This window comes from Trachypithecus francoisi, unplaced genomic scaffold, assembly GCF_009764315.1.
Source record: "Trachypithecus francoisi isolate TF-2019V2 unplaced genomic scaffold, Tfra_2.0 Lachesis_group8, whole genome shotgun sequence".
Classification (NCBI taxonomy): domain Eukaryota; kingdom Metazoa; phylum Chordata; class Mammalia; order Primates; family Cercopithecidae; genus Trachypithecus; species Trachypithecus francoisi.
Genome location: NW_022681473.1, coordinates 82,796,753 through 82,819,548, shown reverse-complemented (window position 1 = coordinate 82,819,548; position 22,796 = coordinate 82,796,753). Strand labels below are relative to the sequence as shown.

The 22,796-nt window shown below is 41.5% G+C and overlaps 1 protein-coding gene across 2 annotated transcripts in view; it reads right to left on the bottom strand.

Annotated features, from left to right (window-relative positions):
• Positions 1-22,796, bottom strand: part of FAT3 (FAT atypical cadherin 3) — a 717,192-nt gene that overhangs the window by 114,072 nt on the left and 580,324 nt on the right. For both annotated transcript variants that reach the window (XM_033205378.1, XM_033205380.1), the window contains exons 5-7: positions 19,123-19,437; positions 16,173-16,383; positions 6,712-6,851 (exon numbers count right to left, since the gene is read on the bottom strand). In XM_033205378.1, the coding sequence (XP_033061269.1) occupies positions 6,712-6,851; positions 16,173-16,383; positions 19,123-19,437 (666 nt within the window). The remainder of the gene's footprint in view (positions 1-6,711; positions 6,852-16,172; positions 16,384-19,122; positions 19,438-22,796) is intronic.

The window sequence follows — 22,796 nt, the reverse complement described above, 5'->3', positions numbered from 1 at the left end:
AAGAGTGTCTCCTTCATAACTAGTAGGGCCAGGTGAGTTTCTTTTCCTGCATTAGAACAGATATCAAAAATTTAATCTTGCTTTTAAGAGAAAGCATTGTGTAGAGGTTAAGAGAGCAGGATCTGGAACCTGGATATAAACCCTGATCTACTCTAGTTATTTAACCTTGCTTTGCTTCTCTTTCCTTATCTGTAAAACAGGCATGACAGTAGTAGGTTATTTTTCTATTTGTACTACAGGCTGGGTGCAGTGCCTCATGCCTATCTATAATCCCAGCACTTTGGGAGGCCGAGACAGGCAGGTCACTAAAGCCCAACAGTTCAAGACCAGCTTGGGCAACGTGGCAAAAACCCACCTCTAAAAAAATACAAAAATTATCTGGGTGTGGTGGTGCATGCCTATAGTGTCAGCTGCTTGGGAGGCTTGAGGTGGGAGGATGGTTGGAGCCCAGGAAGTCCAGGCTACAGTGAGCCGTGATTGTGCCACTGCACTCCAGCCAGGGTGACAGAGTGAGACCCTGTCCTGGAAAAAAAAAAAAAAAGTTACCATAAACTTAGAAGCTTAAAACACTGATTATCTCATAGTTGTGTAGGTGAGGACTCAAGGCCGAACTCAAGGGTTGGCATGAATGTGTTCCTTTCTGGAAGCTCTGGGGATGACTGCCCCAAGCTCATTCAGGTTGTTGACCAAATATAGTTCCTTGTGGTTGTAGAACGGAGGTCTCTGGTTTCTCTGCTGGCTGTCTGCTGGGAGTCTCTCTCAGCTTCTTCAGGCTGCGTTAATTCCTTGCCATGTTGCTACTTTCACATTCAAGTTAGAAATGATGTCTCAAGTCCTTCTCACATTTTGAATATCTTACTTCCCCTTTTGCTGTCTCTCTTCTGACTCCAGCTGGAGAGTTATCTGCTTAAGGGCTCTTGTGATTCGACTGGGCCTACCTGGATACTCCAGGATCCTCTCTGTATCTTAAGATTTATACCCTAATCATATCTGCAAAGTCCCATTTGCCATGTAACATAACATATTCATGAATCCAAAGATTAGAACATGAACATCTTCTTGGGGAAGTGAAGGAAGGAGAGCCCTGTTGACTACCACAAATAGCACCTGCTTCACTGAGTAACTGTAAGAGTTAAATGATTTTGTTTTTAAGGATAAATATATGTAAACACTTGGGTTTTAAAATCTATTTCATGTGTTTCAGTCTGTTATAGTCATTATTCCATTACTCTTTTGGATATTCATATTATCCCATCTTTAATCAGTGGAAATCCATTTGAGTTTCCTCTTGTCATGCTTTACCATGATTCCAGTAGGCTTTTCTGGCAGGAAAAGATGCCCTAGGCTCCTGCTCCAAACCTGCAATTATCCATTTCTATGCAGAATCCTGACTCCTTTCCATGGTAAGTGGTATGTAAAGACCACAGTCTGGGCACTATGGGTAGAATTCCTCTTAAAATGACTTTGTAGTGCTACTTTATGTTTGGATGGATGATAACCCCATCCTCCTAGGCATTTCATTATTCCCACTCCTTATGGGCCTCTGTTTCTACCTGGATACTCTCTATTCCTCCCCTGCTCATAACAGCCAATGCTCCTTGTGATTCCTCAACTCTTTTCCAACCAGACACAGTACGGATTCCTTCAACCTTTTCATCGCCCTATGCCAGACACCCTTCAGACATCCTCACTCATCTCTGGGCTTCTAAGACATTAACACGAGGAACACTTCTGTAATGTTTAGTACTGGTAGTACCCCTTTCTCCCACAGACTCTTCCTTTAAAAAAAAAAAAAAATTCTCAAAGAGAGTTAATTTCCTGTTTGCTGTCCAGGGCTTTGGTGGACAAACAGTCCTTCTTAACCCAGAACAATAGTGCTTTGTAACACCATGGATAACAGGCAGGTTATAGTGCTTTGTAACAAAGCAATAGTGCTTTGTAACACCATGGATAACAGGGCGCCTGTAGTCCCAGCTACTCGGGAGGCTGAGGCAGGAGAATGGCGTAAACCCCGGAGGTGGAGCTTGCAGTGAGCTGAGATCCGGCCACTGCACTCCAGCCTGGGCGACAGAGCGAGACTCCGTCTCAAAAAAAAAAAAAAAAACAAAAAAACAAAAACAGGCAGCCCAGTGACAGAGCTGGGGAGCCTTCAGAGGACAATGATTCCCCCAGGTATGTGCATATGTTTCCCAGGGAGTGTCGGGGGCTGCATGTTTAAATTTTTAACTAGAGTTACTGGCTGAAAAAAAAAGTGTTAAGGAGTTAGTTTACCTTAACCATTTTTAGATCACATACCCATTTGAACATCTGATGGAAATTATGGACTTTCTCTCTAGAAAAACATATACACATGCCAAAATTTATTAACAAGTTCATGGGCTTCAAGGACCTTTTAGGAATGCAAACTGTTTTGTAGGGTTCAAGTTGTTTGTATAACTAGGTCCTGATTTGCATGGGTTTGTTAAGAGACAGCAGGATTTGAAGTGGGGCAGGGGTCTGGATAAGAAGGCATCAGGGTGCTGGTTTAAAATCACTCCAGTGAACATTAGTCATTCTTTGGTTCAGGGAATTGCTAATTCCGGTGCCACTTCATGCTCTATCTGCTATCATTCCACAACATTAGTAGCGTAGAGAATGAATAAGCTTTTAAAACTTGGGATAATTCTCGGGACACAGTGAGCACTAAAAAATGCCCGTTGATTTTAGGCAAAGAGAAGACTATTACAGAGCCACCAAAGGCAGCTATCCTGGGATGGCACATGAGGAACTGGGAAAAGCCCACTAAGATAAGATACCTTTGGCTTGGTGTGGCCACAGAGCCCTTGACAAGTTCTACCTCATGTGCACTGAGGGTGCCTTAAGGCACTGTCTTGCACTTTCCACCCCAGAACAAGTCAGAAAGTATCCAGAATAGCCCTCACTAAAGGACGGGGATGCAGCCACTGGATCTTCCACTTCATCTGAGGCACTTCATCTGAGGTAAATCCCATGTGTGCCTCAGAGAAACTAACAGGTGATAGGAATAATAACAACAGCAGCAGTAGCTGGTATTAACTGAATTCTTACTACATTTAGACCTCATGCTGATACTCTGCATGCATAAACTCATGTAATCCTCATAGCAACTCCCATGTTGTAGGTATTGGTACCTCCAAACAAGAAGACCAGGGTGCAGAGAAGTTAGGTGACTTGCTTGAGGTGACTCATCTGTTTTGTGGCAGAGTGGAGATTGGGATGCAAAATTACCTGCTACAAAGCCCATGCTGCCAAATACTAACATTGTATTACAAAAAGCATAATAATATCCCCTACAAAATAAAGAACTAGTTTATGCAGAGGCCCTTGTCCATCGTGCTAGGAGGTTTTTGTCAATGTTGGGATGCTGTATTCTTACGTTTAGTTCACTGGAATCTTTTCAGCCTAAAACCCACAGGACCTTCTTATGTTTTGTGCTCACACTAAGGAATCTCAGTAAAGAAAAGGATGTTTATCATTAGATATTGTAGCTCTGAGGCACAAGAATCCTGTGAGAGTTGGGAGAATAGGACAAAACTGAAGGTGAAGGAAGGGTTTTCATGTGGACACAGAATCACTGAGGATCTGATTTATTTGACATTTGTGAAGCCAAGTTCAACATGTTGTTTATGGATGACTTGAAGCCCTGTCATATCATGTTTTATGATTCCAAATGAACAAAGCAGAGAAAAGTTCCCACAGGAAAACTGAACAGGTGTTTTGGGGCTACAGGACATTTATTCAGTTATATGGTGAAGGTTATCTGTTTGATGGTAGAATCATTAAGTTGCCCAGGGTCATGCATGGGAACATGCTTTCATGGTTTCTAAAAGAAATCCAGAATGCCTTTTATTTCCCAAAACATCCTTTTGTAAAAGTGTTCTTGACATGGAGGGTGCTGACTAATTCAAAGAAGCACTCCCGCCACCACCGCCAGGAAAGCTGTGGTAAATATGAGAGAGGCCTAGATGGGCAGGGGCTGGTGAGGTGGTCAGTCCCTAAGATAGCTCAGTAGACAGAGTAATGACTTCCTGATGGTAATACCAATGACATACAGGTATGTACTTTGGAAACTCTTAGTTCCCACTTCATACAAAGGTCATGACTCTGGAGACACAGAGTGACTTGAATGCTTTTGACAAGAAAATCTCTTGGCATCCTTTATTAACTTCCTTATCTTGGCTCTACCAAAAGGTGCCTCAAAGTTCACCTAATTCTCTAACTCCTTCTAGACAGCCCTGGAGATAAGCCTAACTGTATACTAGTCAGAAATAAAATAAACAAAAACAGGACTCAAACGGTGTGTACATTCAAAGTTTTATAATACATGTTTCCATATTAACTTGAAAAAAATGAGCGCATGTCAGTCACCTGGATTTAAAACTCTGAATCACTGTGACCTTAGTACTTAGCATCTAGAACTGCTCCTAGCCCATGGTAAGAACTCTAAAGATATTTGTGGAACAAATGCTGTTAAATGATTTCTCATCTGGTTCTAATAAAATTCTAAAGTAAAAGTATCATTGATAATTTTTGTTGTTGTTAACATGAATTAGTTTTGTGCTTTGGAGATCCAGCATATCTGCTGCGTAGACTCTGCTGAATATGTATCTACTATTCATTCACTTGTTCCAAAAATATTCAATTTTTAAAATATCCATAATGGTATTCTGGGCATACTGAATACCATTTAATTCAACTGGTATGAAACTCTGGAGAAAAGTCTGGAAATGAATATGGTTTCATGCTTTATTTGTATTTTACTCAAATATGTCTTATGTTTTTAAGTGGCACTAAAAAGTCAAGGTTGAATACGCTAAGACAAGGCTAATTTTTAAAACTTCAATTCCCATTTAAAATGAATTAACACTTAAGACAGCAATACAGCAGGTGGGTTGTTTTGTATTAGTCTTCGGGGGCGTGCTTTTGGACTGTGTGGTTCTCATAACACCCCAGCCATGGGTCCTTTCCACGTGTCTATATTTTAGCCTTGAAAATACCCTGGAACAGTATGGTTTTCGAAAGGGTGACTATATAATTTATCGTCCCAAATGGGGCAATTTTGAGAGTGAATGGGGTCCTTGACCCTGGCTGCATGTCAGAATCACATAGGACTTCTGTGGCTGTATTTATTGAATTTCATATTTTAGAAAACTAATTTTGGTTTATTTTTACATTCTACATTCTTTGCATTTCATTTTGCTGATCAATGAACAATATATTACTTTTATATAACAACTATGAAAAGTCAGTTAAGGGAAGGAGAATAATTACGCCAATGCCACAGACATAAATGGGGCTTTTTAAGGCAAACAGGGTCATATGATCATCCTAGTTACTGGGACAGGACACAGGTTGGAGGATCAGAAATTGTTTCACACTGGCTGCTGTATTATGTGCAAGTCACTTCTCCTGTCTAAGGTTTTAGTTTATTCAAATGAAAAGTAAAGGAGTTGTACTAAAATGAACCCTATCGTTTTCTTCAAATTCTACCATTCTTTGATTATACATAGATTCAAAGGAAAGAGTTTCATTATATTTTTCAAATAGTCTCAAACTAAGAGGCAGCTGGCTAGGCAAACACATGAAATATTCATCCTCTCTTCTTTTTAAAACAACATAGTTGCAAATGCTTACATCATATTTAAGATGAATCAATGCTTGCTTCAGGGTTGGCAAAAATTTCATCTTCACCACCTGAAGCATTGTGTTCAGAAAGATTCTAAGGACACATCTGGGCTCAGCAGAAAAATGGGCCTTGATGAATTAGTGATGCCTTCTGGGGTTAGAGGAACCTCAGAGCTCAGCAGGGACTAAGAGAGGGGTTACAGCATATGCATATGTGCCAGCTCTCTGCCATAACTGGCCTAGGTATCTGGTGCTAAAAAATAAGACAACAAAATCTTCTCATATTTAGTACAAGTCTGCCTCATATTGATATGTAACATTGTGCTAGTCTCAGAAAGATTTACTGAGCCACATGAGAAGCCCAAAGATTTTCTTTTCCTCCTGCTCTCAATGTCCTTTCACATGTGCTCAAGTTGCAAAGTATGAGGAGTGGTCCTCAACCCTGGCTGCATATCAGAATTACATAGGATTTCTGTGGCTGGGGTCCAGCCACTGGTGTTTTTAACCTCTCACCACAACCAAGGGGTTCTACTATACAGACAGCAAGGATAAAGAGGCTAGAATGGCAGAAGAGAGTCAGGACATCTAGATCCCAGTACTTTTTCTTTACTAAGGCTGCATGACCTTGGATACATTACTTAGCTTATCTAAGTCTATAAATGAATTTGGACTCTTAGGTATTCTTTAGCTATAACTTTCTGTGACTTAAAAAAAAAAAGAGGAGGTAAAGAATAACATGGTGTGTTAACTCAAGTAAAATAGATGTCCTCCTCTTTGTAAATTCAAGGAAAGTTGACTTTATTGTCAAACAGATAAATCTACAGTAGATGATCAGGAAACAAACACGCATCCCTTTTCCATGCATGATCAATCACAACTTCTTGAAAGCAGCAGCTAAGTCCTATGATATCATCCCTTTTCTTAATTGCTCTTGAAAATAGTTTTTGTAAACACTAGAAAACCATGGACATAATTTACGACTTCCATTACATTTTTTTTTCATTGCTTGCACCCCTGACTTTGGCAGCTATTTCAGCATTCCTGCTATTCAGTAATTTAACATCTCACCTGAGTGACAGCAACATTTGTCCCATCAGTGACTTCCACACTCATATTATAGATGGACCTCTGCTCTGCGTCCAAAGGTTTTGCGATGACAATTGTCCCAACACCCTTCTCTGCGTCAAAAGCGCTGTCAAAATTCCCCCCTGATGATTTCACAGAAACATGAAATTAGCAAATCTGAGAACTTATTACATGTATTATATCATATATCTTTAAAGGGAGCTCTTATACAGAAATATTCTTTTGATAGGCATCCCTGTGGCTCAATTTTGTACATCTTAAATGGGACCTGTTATTTTCTAACTTGATTTATAGTTCAAAACACAGCCTCTACAATGCATAACAAATGTCACGAAAAAGGAATATATTGCAAAGAAAAACCTCAGCAGTAAATGTTAGAGTAGTGAAGCATAAACTGACCCCATTAAATATTTAGAAACCTAAAGGCCCTTCAACCTCTTGTGGCTTCACCATTAGAAATTTGTAGATCTTTTTTTTTCCAAAGTAGGTTAAATTCTAAGTAAATAAATAGTCCAATTATTATTAATAGAATGGGTACACATTTAAAATCTATTCCAGGATTGATGGTAAACATTTGGCTGCTAGAATTCAGATTCCCTTAATTAAATGTCAGAAATAAAATTACGAATTCTAAACAGTAAAAAAAAAGCAAAAAAATTTTCTTATTAAAAATTCTATATCTGCGAGCTGGGATATTTATAGAAATACTTATGTTGCCATCTTGGTAGTATAAATTATTTTTCTCCTAAAAAGGCAGAAAGCCTAGGGAGAGTCACAAAATAAAATTGGGAAAGAAGCAGAAGAAAACATCAGCTTATATGACACCAAATTACAAAACAATTTACATGAAAGTTTAGAAAACTTTACCTTCCCCTCAACCCCCTGGCCACATGTAACTCACAGTCTGTGAGTGATGTGCTTAAGACAACACTGCCATTGTTGAAATCACTGCTGATGTTTCCACCTCTGGCAACCAAAGTGTGGTTTATGATCTTCCCAAAATGAAATGTTTTTTTTGAGGGGGAGAAAAATAATGGTATGAATGTTGGAACAATTTTAATTAAGCATGAGTGTATGTTCACAAGCTCTGCTTCTTCTGGCCTGAACTTTCATGGTGTTGATTTTGTTCTCAGACAGTAATTTTATTTAACTACAGCATATAGGGCAATGTATTTATTGAATTTCATATTTTAGAAAACTAACTTTGGTTTATTTTTACATTCCACATTCTTTGCATTTCATTTTGCTGATCAACAAACAATACAACATATTACTTTTATATAACAATTATGAATAGTGAGTAAAGGGAAGGAGAATTTTACCTGAATTACTAGAATCTGATATACAATGACATGAAATAAATAATATGGTTTACTTAAAAAAAAACCTGGCCATATATATATTTCAAATACTTATTACTTGCCGCTATCATATACACTTAAGAATATTTAATTGCAAGAGAGAATATAATTGCCCTTGACATTTAATTAAAGTTATGGCGATATGAGAGTATCAGAGAATTGCTTGGAGATTATATACTTTTTTAAAAACTTCATCTAAAAAGAGACTCATCTTCCAATTAATATCTTTAATTGATTTGATGAGGAGCACTAAATATTAACTCCAAAAAAAATTGTTTGAAGTTAGGATAAGGAGAGAGGGGGGAGTCTAGGCTGAAAAGGGAAGGAAGCCTTAGGTCATTACCATTTCTTATTCAAAGGGAATGTTTCATGTTGATAACAACATGAAACAAAATGGAAGTCTGATTTGAGTGTCCTGAAAAACCATCTTCATGAACACGAGAAAAAAAAAAACAACAACATGATCATTTGCTATTAAGCAGTACATTCTGAGAAAAAATTTGCCATGGAAACTTTCAAAGAAAGGCCATAAAATTGCCTCATAAGTCCTGTATGGAAGGAAAGATGAGAATGCAACTTCTCAGGTTGTTTCTAGTGGGTATTAAATCCCATTTTAAATCCCATTTAGAATGTTTTCTTTACCAAAATGTTAACTTTCTTAAATCTTAGGGCCATGATATTATTTGGAGGTGGGGGAAGGAGTCATCCTCTAATGTTGATTATTTTTAAATGTGAAAATGTGTGAGTCAAGTCAAAATAAAGATTATGCAAATTATAAAACTTCAGTTTGCTCCAGTTTAAAGATGATTAAAAATAAACTTTAGAGAACCAGCAAGCATAGTTTGAGTTTGAGTTACTGTTTAAATGGGGCAGTCCAATTTGCTCTCTTTCACTGACTTTGACTCACATTTTCCCCAGGGCCCTGTACAAAAATACATAATCATCTCATGCGCTTAGTGGCATAACATTTACATATGGCATATAGAGTGTGTGCTTTTTCTTAGTCGTTTTTCATATCAAATAACATTTTTGGCTAATTTTATGGTTTTTTTTTTTTTTTTTTACAGTTTTCTCTCTTCCTGTGTGTGTTCATATATGTATTTGTGTGTGTATGTGTATGTGTGTATCTCCCTCAAATTCTTTAGAACAGAAACCTCTAAAGGGACAGGGGAGATAGACCATTAGAAAAGCAGAGCCAAGAGCACTTGAGGGAGAGCCTACAAACTATGTCTCTCAGTTTACCAATATAGTTAGCAGCCTCGGACACTCATTTCCAGGACATTTGTTCCTAGTTAGACTAAGATTTAATGTAAAACAAAATCTTCCGTGAGTTTTAAAATGAATTTCTGACAAGGGACACAGAATCTAGACCAGCAGTTTACCATCAACCCTCACACAATTTAATAACCTACCACTTAAGCATCCCATTTCATAAACGACTCTATATCTCTCCCCCAGGTCTCATTTTTCAGGCTCCCTTTTAGCCTGAAAGTGATTTCATTTTCATAGGAAACCATATCCAAATCGTCCAGAGTGAGAATATCAAAGGCAAGGAGTCCATTTTTGCTAGCAGCATTCCACTTAAACAAGGTGTGCTTCCTCAGAGCCAGTAACAGAACATGCAAAGCCAGAGTGTGTTTGGTGCAGCAGCGTTAGGCTCAACAAAAGGTGGGGAGGAGGGAGGACACTGCAGAGCTGGTCTGAGTTTCAACAAAGTGGGAAATTAGAAAAGTCACAGCCTGAGCATTGCTGCAGGGGTGTGCGGCAGAGATGGTTAAAAGCAAGGTTGTGAACAGCCCACATAACAGATAATTCACATTAGGGACATATCTCTTTGACCATTTTCGGTCAAGACAGGTGTAATAGAGTAAACAAAGAGCAGATGAGGCACACTGGATTTCTATTAGATTCTAAAGTTAAACATCCCAAGTAGGAATGTCCTAAAAGGCTTTAAAGATGGGACATAAGTGGAAATATTTTGAGCCAGCAGCTACTGCTTAAATGTGCTGGGCATTGGAGCTGGGCCATGATTCACTCTAGTTTTTCTTTAAAGAAGGGTACGAAGCACCCCTGTCCCTTCATAAAGACACCCAGTGGTGAGAATCACACAGCTTCCCCTTTAGAGAAGCTTCCAGGTACCTCCCCTAGCATATGATTCTATTCCACTCCATGCGTAATTATAAAAATACCAACCCACATCTAGTTGTCACCAAGGGGGAGGTGTTATGTGAGCAGCTTCCAGAACAGGGAGCTGCCGACTCTCAATGAATTCAGGGAGTTGTGCACAAGCTGTTGATTCAGGTTTAGCATGTACACTGAAATTAAGAAAAAATGCTAAACACCAGTTATGGTTTGATCTTGAAAATACTAAACACTAATTACCATTTTCCCCTAATTTTCTGCCTTGAAATGAAAGCAAGCACAGTACCTGGCTGAAAAGGATATTTACTTGGGAGATAGGGGACACCAGGTGGAGGTCAGGAAAAAGTGGTCGGAAAGAAAATCCCTTCTAGAATCGAGTTTAAAATTCATTTTCTTAAAACCATTAATAGTATATAAAGTGTTTCTAGGCTTCTTCTTATTTTTCTGAAGTTTCTTCAGATGTGCTCCTATGGACCAGACTGTTGCTATGGAAAAATGAGAGGCTTATTTGGGATCAAATTAGGGAAAAGGGGCAGAATAGGGGAAATGAAGTGTTTGATATCAGTTGAATAACTTGGAGCAAGGGTCACCCTGATGCAGGAACAGCTGTAATAGAAATAACACATGAACATGGTTTCTCTCCATATCACTGGGTAAGAGTCTTTTGTTAGAGAAATACAGCCACCTGATTAGGGAAGACCCAGAGGTTTCCAAGCTCTAGCTGAAGAACAAGGCTCTACTAGTGCTACCAGAGACTTCAACTGGCCTACTTGATTCATCTCTAAATGGCGATGGCTCCGCTGGGGACAAGGTTCAATAAAGACAGGCAAAAGCTTATGACACAGCAGCAGCCTGGAGCCCAAAGTCTGAAGGAACCTATGACAAATGAAGGGTAAAAGCAGCCTTCCTGCAACACAGAAAGACATTTCAACTTGAGTTGGAACTATGTGCTATCACTTACCAACGGAGAATCATTTTCAAAGAGCAGCCTTACAGTAGGCGAGATAAAGAAAGATATTTTAGGTGCTTACGATTTACAAAGAAAACTGTTTTTGTAACCTAAGTCAGGTGAAAAGCTAAAAAATGGGTGACAGCACCCCCCATCCATCTGCAAGTAAAGAGGAACTGTCTGAGGTGCGTAATAAAGGTGGCCTTCTCTATTCCAATATTTGCCAACAGAATAAAGATACAGGGACTGAACTGTGAACCAGATTGCATGCACATTAGAGAGTCTGTAAATCAAGGAGCTGTGGAGTTGAAATCCTAGTCCCCTGAGAAGTGTGAAGATATGTGATAAAGCCACAAAGGATTATGGGTTATTTGTGTTCCCTTCAGTTTCTTTCCCTTTTAACACAGAGAAGGAACATGCTGTGCGTTGGGCTGTTTAAACGCAGAACAGCTGAACTTTATTATGTTTCCTTTTAATTACAGCTTTCTTAACTCAGTTACAAGTAGGGCTTCTGTTTCTGGAAGCTGAAAAGTCTCACTGCATAACATTGTAAGCAGTGGTCTCCTTGGAGGCACAAGAAAGTGTGTGACAGATCCTCTATGCAAGGGTCCAGGCTTGGTAACAAAACCTTGCTCGCTACCCCATTTTTGTGAATTCATATCATGGTGGGAGGCAAAGACATGCAGTTAAGCAAGATTTGGGTTGATTTGGAAATGCAGAAATGAGGCGACTTTACTCTCAGGGGAAAAGCATGCTGAAACACTATTTCTGCTCACTTAATGAGAATTTATTAGTTATAGCATTTGTAAGCTGTAAGTGCCATGCCAAGATGATGTCTTCTCTGTAACTCAGTGTCTCTTTAGGTGTCTGCATGCATTAGGTCTAAAATGGAACCAAATCCTCACTCCCTTGGAAGAGTCATAGAGTATTTACCTCGGCAAGGCCTATACTTATACCTGAGACCTCATTTCAGATCTATGCTGACATTACGTACCTAGTGCCTATTCCAGGCATTCACTGCTATGTTTCTTAAGCATTGAGGCGCAATGTTCCCTCTTTCCCCTGTATGTTAGCTTGGCCAAAAAAGATGCTTAGGTAAGGAGGAAGGGAACAAAGAGATGAGAGTTTCCATGGCCTAAGATAAATAAGCAAGAAATCTTGAGAGCGAGAATAAAACATCTGAATATGATAAAGGAAACAATAGGTATTTAGAGAGGGGGAAAGATGTTGTCAGCAGATTGACAAAAAATGACTCTGATGGATTAGAAAGATTTTCAAAAGGAGGATTTGGTGGAACGCGGACCGTATCGATACTGAAGCAACCAGCACCTGGGAAAAGGATTTTACTTCTGTGCTGAAATAAAGATTTGGTGTTTCAAGATGTTGTTGGCTGGATGTGGGGATGGAAATAAAATCATGTTCTGTTTGGGCATCTGGCCCAGTAAGTTCAATTTGGAAAAGAAGCTTGGCTAGATGTTACCCAATTTACAGCGAAATCTCTGTGATGGAAGCATCCAGACCAGAGGGACAACCCTGTAGGTCCTCATTCAGAGACTTACAAGTGCCCTGAAACTGAAGGGAGCCTCTAGGAAGAGCATAGCATTTAGAAATACACCAATGAAGAAACATGAAAACTGATGCCATGTTCTTGATGACAGACTCTTATATTTAAGGTAGCTTAAAGGGACTCCTTCCAAGGAGGGCTCTCATCTGTAAACTGCCTCTCTCTTCTTAGACGAGTGATGTTTCTATTTTGTCAAAGGTGCGTAGGTTGCCATGGCCAGTAGCACAGTGGAAGGTCACACTGACTCTGAGTAGGTTCCAGGAGGCATCAGTAGGGTTAGCATAGTGGCTGCCTGGGGTATCTCCATCACTCACCATAGTTTATTCCACTTATCCTGGGTTGGTAGCAACAGAGGTATTGGCAGGAGGAAGGAATGAGGACACATGGGCCTTAACCATAGGGGTTAAGAGTGGAGACAGGATAAGCACAAATGAAAAAATACAGCAACACTCATCATGCTGACATGAGAAACTTGCAAATCAGGTTACATGCAGTACTGCTAGGCATGCTTACCTACAGACAGTCATACACACACACATGCAGGAATGATGAAGAGTTGCAAACCTGACCTGGATAACTAGGGTCAAGCAGCTGGTGAGACTGACCATTACAGAAAGGCATGCCAGTAGGATTTCAAAAGCTGAATACAAGTGAGGGCATCCCGGGGCACAGAGGTGGTAGGTGGGATGTACCACGGGTCAGCAGGTTGCGTGCACGGATCATGCCAGGGAGACATGTGACACTGTCCGGCTATAGAGGTGCTTGGAAACTGGAGTGTCCAAGGAGGAAGGAGAAAAATCAGTGGCTGATGAGAAAGGGCAACTCATCTCATCTCAGGACAGCACACTAGACATTCTGTTGCCTATTTGGTTTCTGCTGCACTCTCCTTTAGGTTATTTAAAAGAAATCACTTTTTTTTCTTTTACTTTTTTTTTTTTTTTGAGACAGAGTCTTGCTCTGTTGCCCAGGCTGCTGGAGTACAGTGATGCAATCTCAGCTCACTGCAACCTCCGCCTCCCGGGTTAAAGCAATTCTCCTGCCTCAGCCTCCTAGTAGCTGGGATTACAGGCGTCCGCCATCACGTCCAGCTAATTTTTGTATTTTTAGTAGAGACAGGGTTCTGCCATGTTGGACAGGCTGGTCTTGAACTCCTGACCTCAAGTGATCCGCCCACCTCAGCCTCCCAAAGTGCTGAAATTACAGGAGTGAGCCACTGTGCCCGGCTAGCAATCACTATTGCACATGTCTCTGGAAACCTGGCACTAGTGGCACGTGTTAGAACTTAATTGCACTTTTTTTTTTGTTTTTTGAGACGGAGTCTTGCTCTGTCGCCCGGGCTGGAGTGCAGTGGCCGGATCTCAGCTCACTGCAAGCTCCGCCTCCCGAGTTTACGCCATTCTCCTGCCTCCGCCTCCCGAGTAGCTGGGACTACAGGCGCCCGCCACCTCGCCCGGCTAGTTTTTTTTTGTATTTTTTTAGTAGAGACGGGGTTTCACCGTGTTAGCCAGGATGGTCTTGATCTCCTGAACTCGTGATCCGCCCGTCTCGGCCTCCCAAAGTGCTGGGATTACAGGCTTGAGCCATCGCGCCCGGCTCTGAATTGCACTTTCTGTGACTCTGATTGGGGGTGGAAGTGAAGAAATCATTAAAGGTGACTGTACAGACAACCAGACCATGACTATGTGCAACCCTTTGTTGTGCCAAGAAAGAAGAAACTGCCTCAGATAATATCTTATGAGCTGAAAATTACTGAGAAGATAAAGAAGTGGAGACCCCTTTCATGGATCAGAAGAAGTTTCATTTCAAATATGTTGAGTAGGAATGAAGAGAGAAGTGAAAGCTTGGTGTGAGGATGGCTGTGTACAGGATGGCATGATTAATACCAAGTAAGTAACACGAAAACGTTCCACCGTCATTCCATCAAATGAAACATGTAGAAAACAGCTCTTTACTTTTTGGAAGTTCAGAGGACTCTCTACAGAGGTTTGATTGCGGGCCATGGGGCATTCTTTTTCTGTGCCTTGTTAAAACCGTTGTGGAACTTTCTAAATGCTTATCCCAAGCACAGCAATTCCTAGGGAGAGAGGCATGTTCCTGCCCATCCTATCCAGGCAGTGACATGGGGAAGGAAATGATTCCCCCAGACCAACTCTCTCCTGGATCCCCTGCCTCCCACTGAGAAGCGTGGGAAGTCAGCTTTAGCTCAAGGCAGTGTCGGATTGGGCGACACACACTCTCCCCTCTGTTTTAGCAACAGCCTGTTTTGTTTCCTGGTCCTCGGCACTCATTTCCTCTCCAGTGCCTCTCCCTGCTGGTTTGTCAAGGGCCATAGTGCTGTTTTGCCCTTTCCTTTTGCAGCCTGGCGTGCTTGCTTGCTTTCTTTCAAGGAATTTAAAGGTTGGCTCCCAGGGTCTATCCTGCATGCTTCCATCTGCTTCCTCTATTCGGCTTGCGGGGGAGGCTGACTGGCTATATATCTAGGTTCCATTTCCTGCCCTTCCTTTTGTGGACGACAGCCAGGGGACTCTCCTGACGGGGCTATTGGTGTATGAATGGTACTACCGCTGCAAAACAGAGGGACTGGAATACATTTTAATTTCTTTTTCAATTGGAAAAGGCCCAGTTAAATAAACCAACCTACAAAAAGATAAAAACAAAACAACAAAAAGCCCACATACCTCAAAAGCAAAGAAACAAAAATCAAAACAAACCCCCCCCAAATCCAAACCCTATCAAACTCGAACAAAGGAAGTCATTGGATACGAGTAACGCAATAGCTGTTAGAGGCATATATGAAATCTGTGGGCTGCACTTCAGCCTGTCACAGGCAGTTATGAAAGATGTAATTCAATTTGCTTAAAAAAAAAACCGTAAAAGGCAGATTGGATAGCTGTATTTTAGCAAATGTGTTTGCACTAAGGGTACCTTCTGTTGAACAGTTCTGCCCACAAGCTGTCTGTAGAATATAGAACATCTCTCGAGCATGCTTGCCACCTTGAAGCAGGGCAGTCGGGAGCAGAAAAAAAAAAAGAACAGAATGCAGAAAAAAGGTGAAGAAAAAGAGAGAAATGAAGGACAGCAAGTCTAGTACCATCAATACATTTAGAAATGAGATTAGCCAAGTGTGACAATAGAATTTAAATGACACACAGAAAGACATTAAGATCGCAGTAAATAACGTACTATGGGAAATCCAGCCAGAGAGCACTTTCGGTTCAGCTTAGCTACAGAGTTGGAACGAAAGCACAGGTCGATTATTCATTTTACTGGCTCTTTTGCATTCCAGCACTATATATCTTTTAATCTTGGCACTGATTGTTAGTTTTTTGCTTTCTTTCTTTCTTTTTTCTTTTTCTTTTTTTTTTTTGCTAGTTGCTTCAGTCAATTATTACATTGCACGATACTGCTCTGTAAGACACGAACTTACCAACTATGTCAAACCACAGAGGGGTGTTAGCTGGCTGCACAGACACCACCCCTACAATTTCAGTCACTCTATCACTTTCCATGACTGTGAAGTTATAAAACGGCTCATCGAAGGTCAATGGTATAGGCGAAGGGGGTGGTTTCTTAATCCATTCAATGTGGAGGCGAGCCGTGGAGGATTTCTGTGGGCGCCCATTGTCCACTGCCTTTATCTACTCACACAGGGAGAGAACAGAAAGATGTCTCAGACCTCCGATTGTTGTAGAGTTTGGATCTGTCACTCATGTTGCTGGGCCAAGAGTCCATCTTCAACACAGTGTCAGAAAGGGGAAGAAACGAGCAGAGTTCTGGGGAGAAAAGACTTTGGAATGGAGGGGAACAACCCAGCCATGTGTAGACCTTGCACCATGTTTGCCAGAGGCTCTCTGGACCACCATCAACATTACAGATATGGAGATCTTGAAAGACAAATGCTGCACTTACAGTTTGTGGTGATTTGTGGCCCTGAATAATAGTCACATGAATAGAAATAGCTAATTTGATTCCTGATAGCATGATCCTGAGCCTCACCTCTGGTGGTGATATGTGAAAGGGAAGAAAGTGCATTGTGAAACCTTATATATGTGTGAATGATATGTGCAGAAGTGTGTGTGTGTGTGTGTGTGTGTGTGTGGTTGTGTTTTGCAGTGTGTGGTTGTGTTTCTCAGCTCCTTCCTTCTGCTCTTTGTGATTGATAGCAGCACAGGATCCCAGGAGCAAGATAGAATGGGCTGGGAAAGGGGGCAGCCTGGAGCTAGCTGCCTTGAGGTCCTTCAGTTTTGCCATCTGCAGAAAGGTAACAGAGAACTCTCTCGATAGCACAGTCCCCCGAAGCAGCGTGGAAGGGAGGACAGGGCTAATGACTCTCCTCTGTGGTCATAATTCGCTGATATAAGGGCTGAGGAAGCAAATCTCCCCACCCAGCTGGGCAGGGTGAAGAGTCCAGGTGGACCCTGGACTCAAATGGGAGGGTCAAAAGCTCCAAGAAGCAAAAGCCAAAACAAAACAGAAATAAAAATAAATTTTAAAAGGACTTTCAAGTATTACATTTAAAAAATAACATTTATAGGAACATAACTGATAGCTACAGCCTTTCCAAACAGTGACAATGCATAGCACCCTCATGCTATGTGTTCATGAATGATCGCTTTGCCCTAGAATATCCCTGTGGGGTGAGAAAACTTGAGGATACATGTCTTAAGTCAGGTTCCCCCAGGAGCTAAGACAGGCATTTGAGTACAAATGGTTTTTTAGGGAGAAGTGCTCTCAGGTGAAAGGGAATAGAGATCAGGGTGGGCAGGGTGGGAGTTAAATCAGGATGTGGTCCTGGCTGACCAGAGGGATCCCATGGGGAGCTCTGAACCATTAATTGCATCAGAGTTGAATCCAACTTGAGGCAAGGGGATTGGACTTTTGTATCTGGGTGTCAGTCAGTCAATGGCTGTGGGCTGCTAGACTGGAGGCTGGGAATGTCATCCAAGGATGACTCTCTGGAGAAAAGGGCAGCTGTGAGCCATGGACAGCCAATACTTGCAGCAATTGAGGGACAGATAAACCAGTCTGAGAATGGGAGCTGGGCAGGACACCAACAGTATCCACTTGAATCTATCCAGTCCTCAAAGATTCCCAAACTGCAAGTCTCACACACCTGCAATGGCACATAGCACATCAGAGCTCCTAACAGTAGAAACAGAGCTGGTGTTTTACTATATTTTTTTCTCTGCCCACTGTTCTGACCACATAACTGAGCACAGCAAGGAACCCACATCTAGACCAGAGGAAAGAAAGGAGAAATCAAGAGACTCAGGCCATCGTTTAAAATAATAAAGGACAGACCTAGCAGGGAAGGATAAAGACAAAGAGAAGAGTGGTGGATGGTGCTGACTTTTTTTTTTTTTTGAGACAGAGTTTTGCTCTGTCACCCAGGCTGGAGTGCAGTGATGTGATCTCGGCTCACTGCAACCTCTGCCTCCTGGGTTCAAGTGATTCTCCTGCCTCAGCCTCCTGAGCAGCTGGGATTACAGGCGTGCACCACCATGCCCAGCTAATTTTTTTTTTTATTTTTGGTAGAGATGGGGTTTTACCATGTTGGCCAGGCTGGTCTGAAACTCCTGACCTTAAGTGATCCACCTGCCTCAGCCTCCCAAAGTGCTGGGACTATAGGCATGAACCACCGTGCCCAGCCGGTGCCAACTTTTGGTAGTTGTTGGGACCCTGGACCATGATCATTGCTTGTAAGGATGCCAGCTGCCTTTCTGGAATAGGCGCTACCTGGCTAAAGTGGTTGGGGTCGGGGGAGCACACTGGCACTGTAGATACAGGAGCTTTAAGTTTCCACATGGGATGGTTCTCATGCTTGTTTTTACTTTTCTAATTTAATAAAAAATTCAGTCACTTTATACATGAGTTTTCCCAGTTTTGATGGAATAAACATCACTGTGATTTGTGTCTCACAATTTACACAGCTATATCCATGCTCTATCTCATTGTTGATAATTTCAAAAGTTGTTTTCTATGGGAAGTCACGGGGACATGTTGAGAGATATGTTCAGTGGTGGGTAGGATGTGTTGCTCTGCTGTTCCCCTACCTTTAGTTTACATCTATGTTCAGCACTTTGAGGATGATGTAGGGCTGCAGAAAGAGTGGTTGAGTATGTGGTGAAACAGGCTGTGGCCTGGGAATGGGGAAAAATGCTGACAGGACACAACCAAAGGAAATTGTCTCGTCATTTAAGAATATCAGTGAAACAGGCAAGAGTTCTCACCTGCACTTGCCTCCCAGAAAGAACCCTTCCATAGCTGTGTGGTTTCACTTTTTACTCTAAAGATTTATTGTTCAAAGGAGTATACTCGAATAAGAACATAACCACTTCCCCCCATCCGCCGTGCTGCTGGAGTTTGGAAGATCTTACCGTTAGGATGTCATAACTCCCTGCTGTAAACTGCTTTCTAGAAGAAACCATCCCAGTTTTAGGGTCAATAAAGAATTTTCCGTCATCATTCCCATCCACAATACTGTAGGAGATTTCTGCATTGGGGCCCTCATCTCTGTCAAATGCAAAAGCCCTGTAAATCGGTTCTCCTCTCTTCTTTCGGTCACGTTCTGGCAGCTTGATCTGGTAGACCTTTTCTGGGAACTGGGGCTTGTTGTCATTTTCATCCAGAACCTGAACCACCACCCAGATGGTTGACTGTTTTGGAGAGGGACCACCATCTGTCACAGTCACCTGAAAAAGAGAGTATGATGTGATCAGAAAGGAGAAAAATTATTCTTGCTATTACACATTAACCCATGGGTGTTTCTTCTAATGTATGGACAATGCTATCCTATCCAAATTCTTTTAGTATTCATTTTCTTCTCTCTTTTTTCATCTTTCTATAGACTGAATTGTGTCCCCCTTAAAATTCACATGTTGATGCTCTAACCACCCATGTGTGGTTATTAAGGTTAAATGAGATTATAAGGATGGAGTCCTGATCTGACAGAACTAATGTCCCTATAAAAGAGGAAGAAACCCTAGAGATCCTATCTCTCTCTGCCATGTGAGCACACAGAAGAAGGTAGCTGTCTGCAAGCCAGGAAGAGAGCCCTCACCACAAAATGAGCCCTGCTGGAATGTTGACCTTGGACTTTCCAGTCTTCATGCTGTAGTCTGAATGTTTGTGATCCTTCAAAATTTATATGTTAAAACCTAATTTCCAATGCAATAGTATTAGGAGGTGGGGCCTTTAGGTGGCGATTAGATCCCAAACCCTCATGAATGGGATTAGTGCCCTTTGAAAGAGGCTGAGAAGGCTTGCTTGTCCCTTCCACCATATGAGGACATGTCCAGAAGGCACCATCTAGGAGGAACAAGCTATCACTAGACACTGAATCTGCTAGTGTCTTGATTTTAGATTTCCCAGCTTCCAGAATTGTGAACAATACATTTCTGTTCTTTAAGTCATCCAGCCTATGGTATTTTGTTACAGCAACCAGAGCAGGCTAAGACACATCTCCACATAAGATTTGATTTTTACATTGTCATTGAACAAAAGGAAAACTGTGACATATATTCCACTGTTTGATGTCTGATTTTAAGTACATTACAATGTCTTTAACAATCACAAAATATTTTTCTATTTCTCTCTGGAAAATGGGAGGGGGATGTACACCCCTTCCCATGTCACTATGATGCTGTTCTTATGCGTGCCTGTGAAAATTGAGACAGAAAAGAATAATGAAGAGCACATACATAAATAATTTTCATGGAAGATATAAAAAGACTTTGCATCCTAGTGTGAATAATTTTCTTATTAGTCATAGTGATAATCAGTATGATATTAATACCTAACATGTGGATGGTGTGACACAGTTTATAACGCACTCCTTCATGCATTATCTCATTCACTTTCCAAAACATCCTCTTCAGTAAGTGAAGCAGGTTTATTTATTCCCATTTCACAGATGAGAAAACAGAGGCTCAAAACAAACCATTGTTAATAAGTGGTAAAGCTACGTATTAAACTTTTGGAAATTCTTAATGTTCTGTTTAACAAAAAAAGTGGAAGAACCCATATTTAATCTTTAAATCATTAGCTTGAATGAAACAGATTATTACTTTCATATATGTGTTTGGAGGCTGGAAAGAACATAATGATGCACTAAGCATCAATAGGAGAAAAACAACAGTAAATCAAAGCAGCTGGTCTGCTATTTTTTCACTTAATAAAACAACCTGACAGGTATAACTGAAACAAAGGCCAAAAATGTGGGAAAACACATTAAAGGCTTTTTGCAAAATGGAATTGCAATCTAGTTTAGTTTCTCTTACAAACTGCCTAGGAGGATAGCTTTAATAGACTTAAGATAAATTTTCATATTAGTTTTTGCTTTCCTTAAAAAATCAATCAAGTTTCCTTCCAAGGTTATTTTCTCAATTGCTTTGTTGTGTTTCACAAAAGAACCACATTGGGACCAAAATGTGCCAAGGTTGGATGTTGACTCTTGAGCTAATTCCTTGACATGCCAGTTCTGAAGAGGCACATTCTGCCGCTGCTGGTGAATGCAAATGTTACACTCCCAGGTGACCTGTGTTGACCAAACACATTGATCTCTTGGCTGCTCAACTACTCTGCCTCTCTTTTCTGCTTGAGTAGCCTGTCCAAATTCAGACAACTCTCAATGTCTTCATCGTGCATAAAATCATCTCCTTGTCAATTAATGCCCTGCAATGGGCTCTGAGACAGTGTTCTGGAGCTGCTTCAGGGCCAGGTGGCTGCCAGGGAAAGGAGTCCCTCTTGGCAGCAGTTCGCTGCTCACTAGAGGATGCTGCTGCTATAAAATGCTTCTCTTTGAAGCAGACTTGGATTTACAAACCCAAGTCTTTGAGGTGTCTACCTACAGGCGGGAAGTGTGGTAGCTGCACAGCTCTTGAAGAATCTCTCAGGAGTGCTATGCGTAGCGGGTCACTTGTCACCATGTTAGAGCAAGCACCCAGCTCCCTCAGGCCATGAGGGCATCCTTCAGGTCCTCTTTTCCTATCCTTTCTCTGGAGCTTGCCTACTCACCCTTTAAGTCCAGCTGAAATGTCACTTCCTTGAGGCTGCCTTCTCTGACCCCACAGACCAAGTGTCAGCTTTCCCGCCCTCATTCTGTACTGTTAAATCACCCTATGCTTTTCTTTTGTAGCACTTACCATTGAGGAAATTAATTAAATACATGATTCTCCACTTAAGTGGATAAACTGCATAAGGGCAAAGACAGACTGTGCTTGTTTTCTCACTGCTCTCACCCCTGTGTCAAGCCATAGAACATGCTCCATTCATGTTTATTTAATAAATGAGGCTCTAATACAGGTCCTACTTGAGCAGTCTCTTTAGCCAAAGCAGTCTCACCTTGCAAAACCTTCTGAGATGGTGCAGGGCCCTTTACAACATAGCTCCAAACTTTCCTGACTTTTTGCCAATTATTCCTCCATCTCCTTACCCATGGTTTCATCTACTACCTACATGCTGTTAATTCTCCAATGTGTAGCTCTTGTGCCTAAGCCTGTTTCCTGATCACCAAACCAACATGTTCAACTATTTACTAGTAATCTACTTTTTGGATCCTAGCACCCCAAAAGTCACAAACTGAAATCAATACCCTCAATCCTCCTCCTTTTCCTATGTCCATTGTCTCAATAAATGGCACCCCAATCTACTCACGCACTGGTGCACACCAGAATCCTGGGCATCCCTCTGTCTAACTATCTATATCCAATTGAACTTGGGGACCAACAGGTATCTCACACACACCCCTCGCCTCATGCCAATCTCTTCTGCCACACTGCTCTATTACAGGCCCGCCTTGCATCTTGCTTGGATGGCCACAGTAGCCTCCTGGCCTCCCTGCCTTCGGCCTTTGCCTTTGTTGTAGAGTGATAAATCTGGTCATGTTGCTGACTTGCGTAATACTCTTCAGGGGCTCCTTGAGGACAAAGATCTGGCTGGATTCTTTCTGCATCCGGCCGACCTTGACGATCAGCCTGTACTGTCTGCCCCTTTCCCACCTCTATGCTCAGTTCCATGGTGAGCTTGGGAGGTCCTGAGCATGCCATGCTCT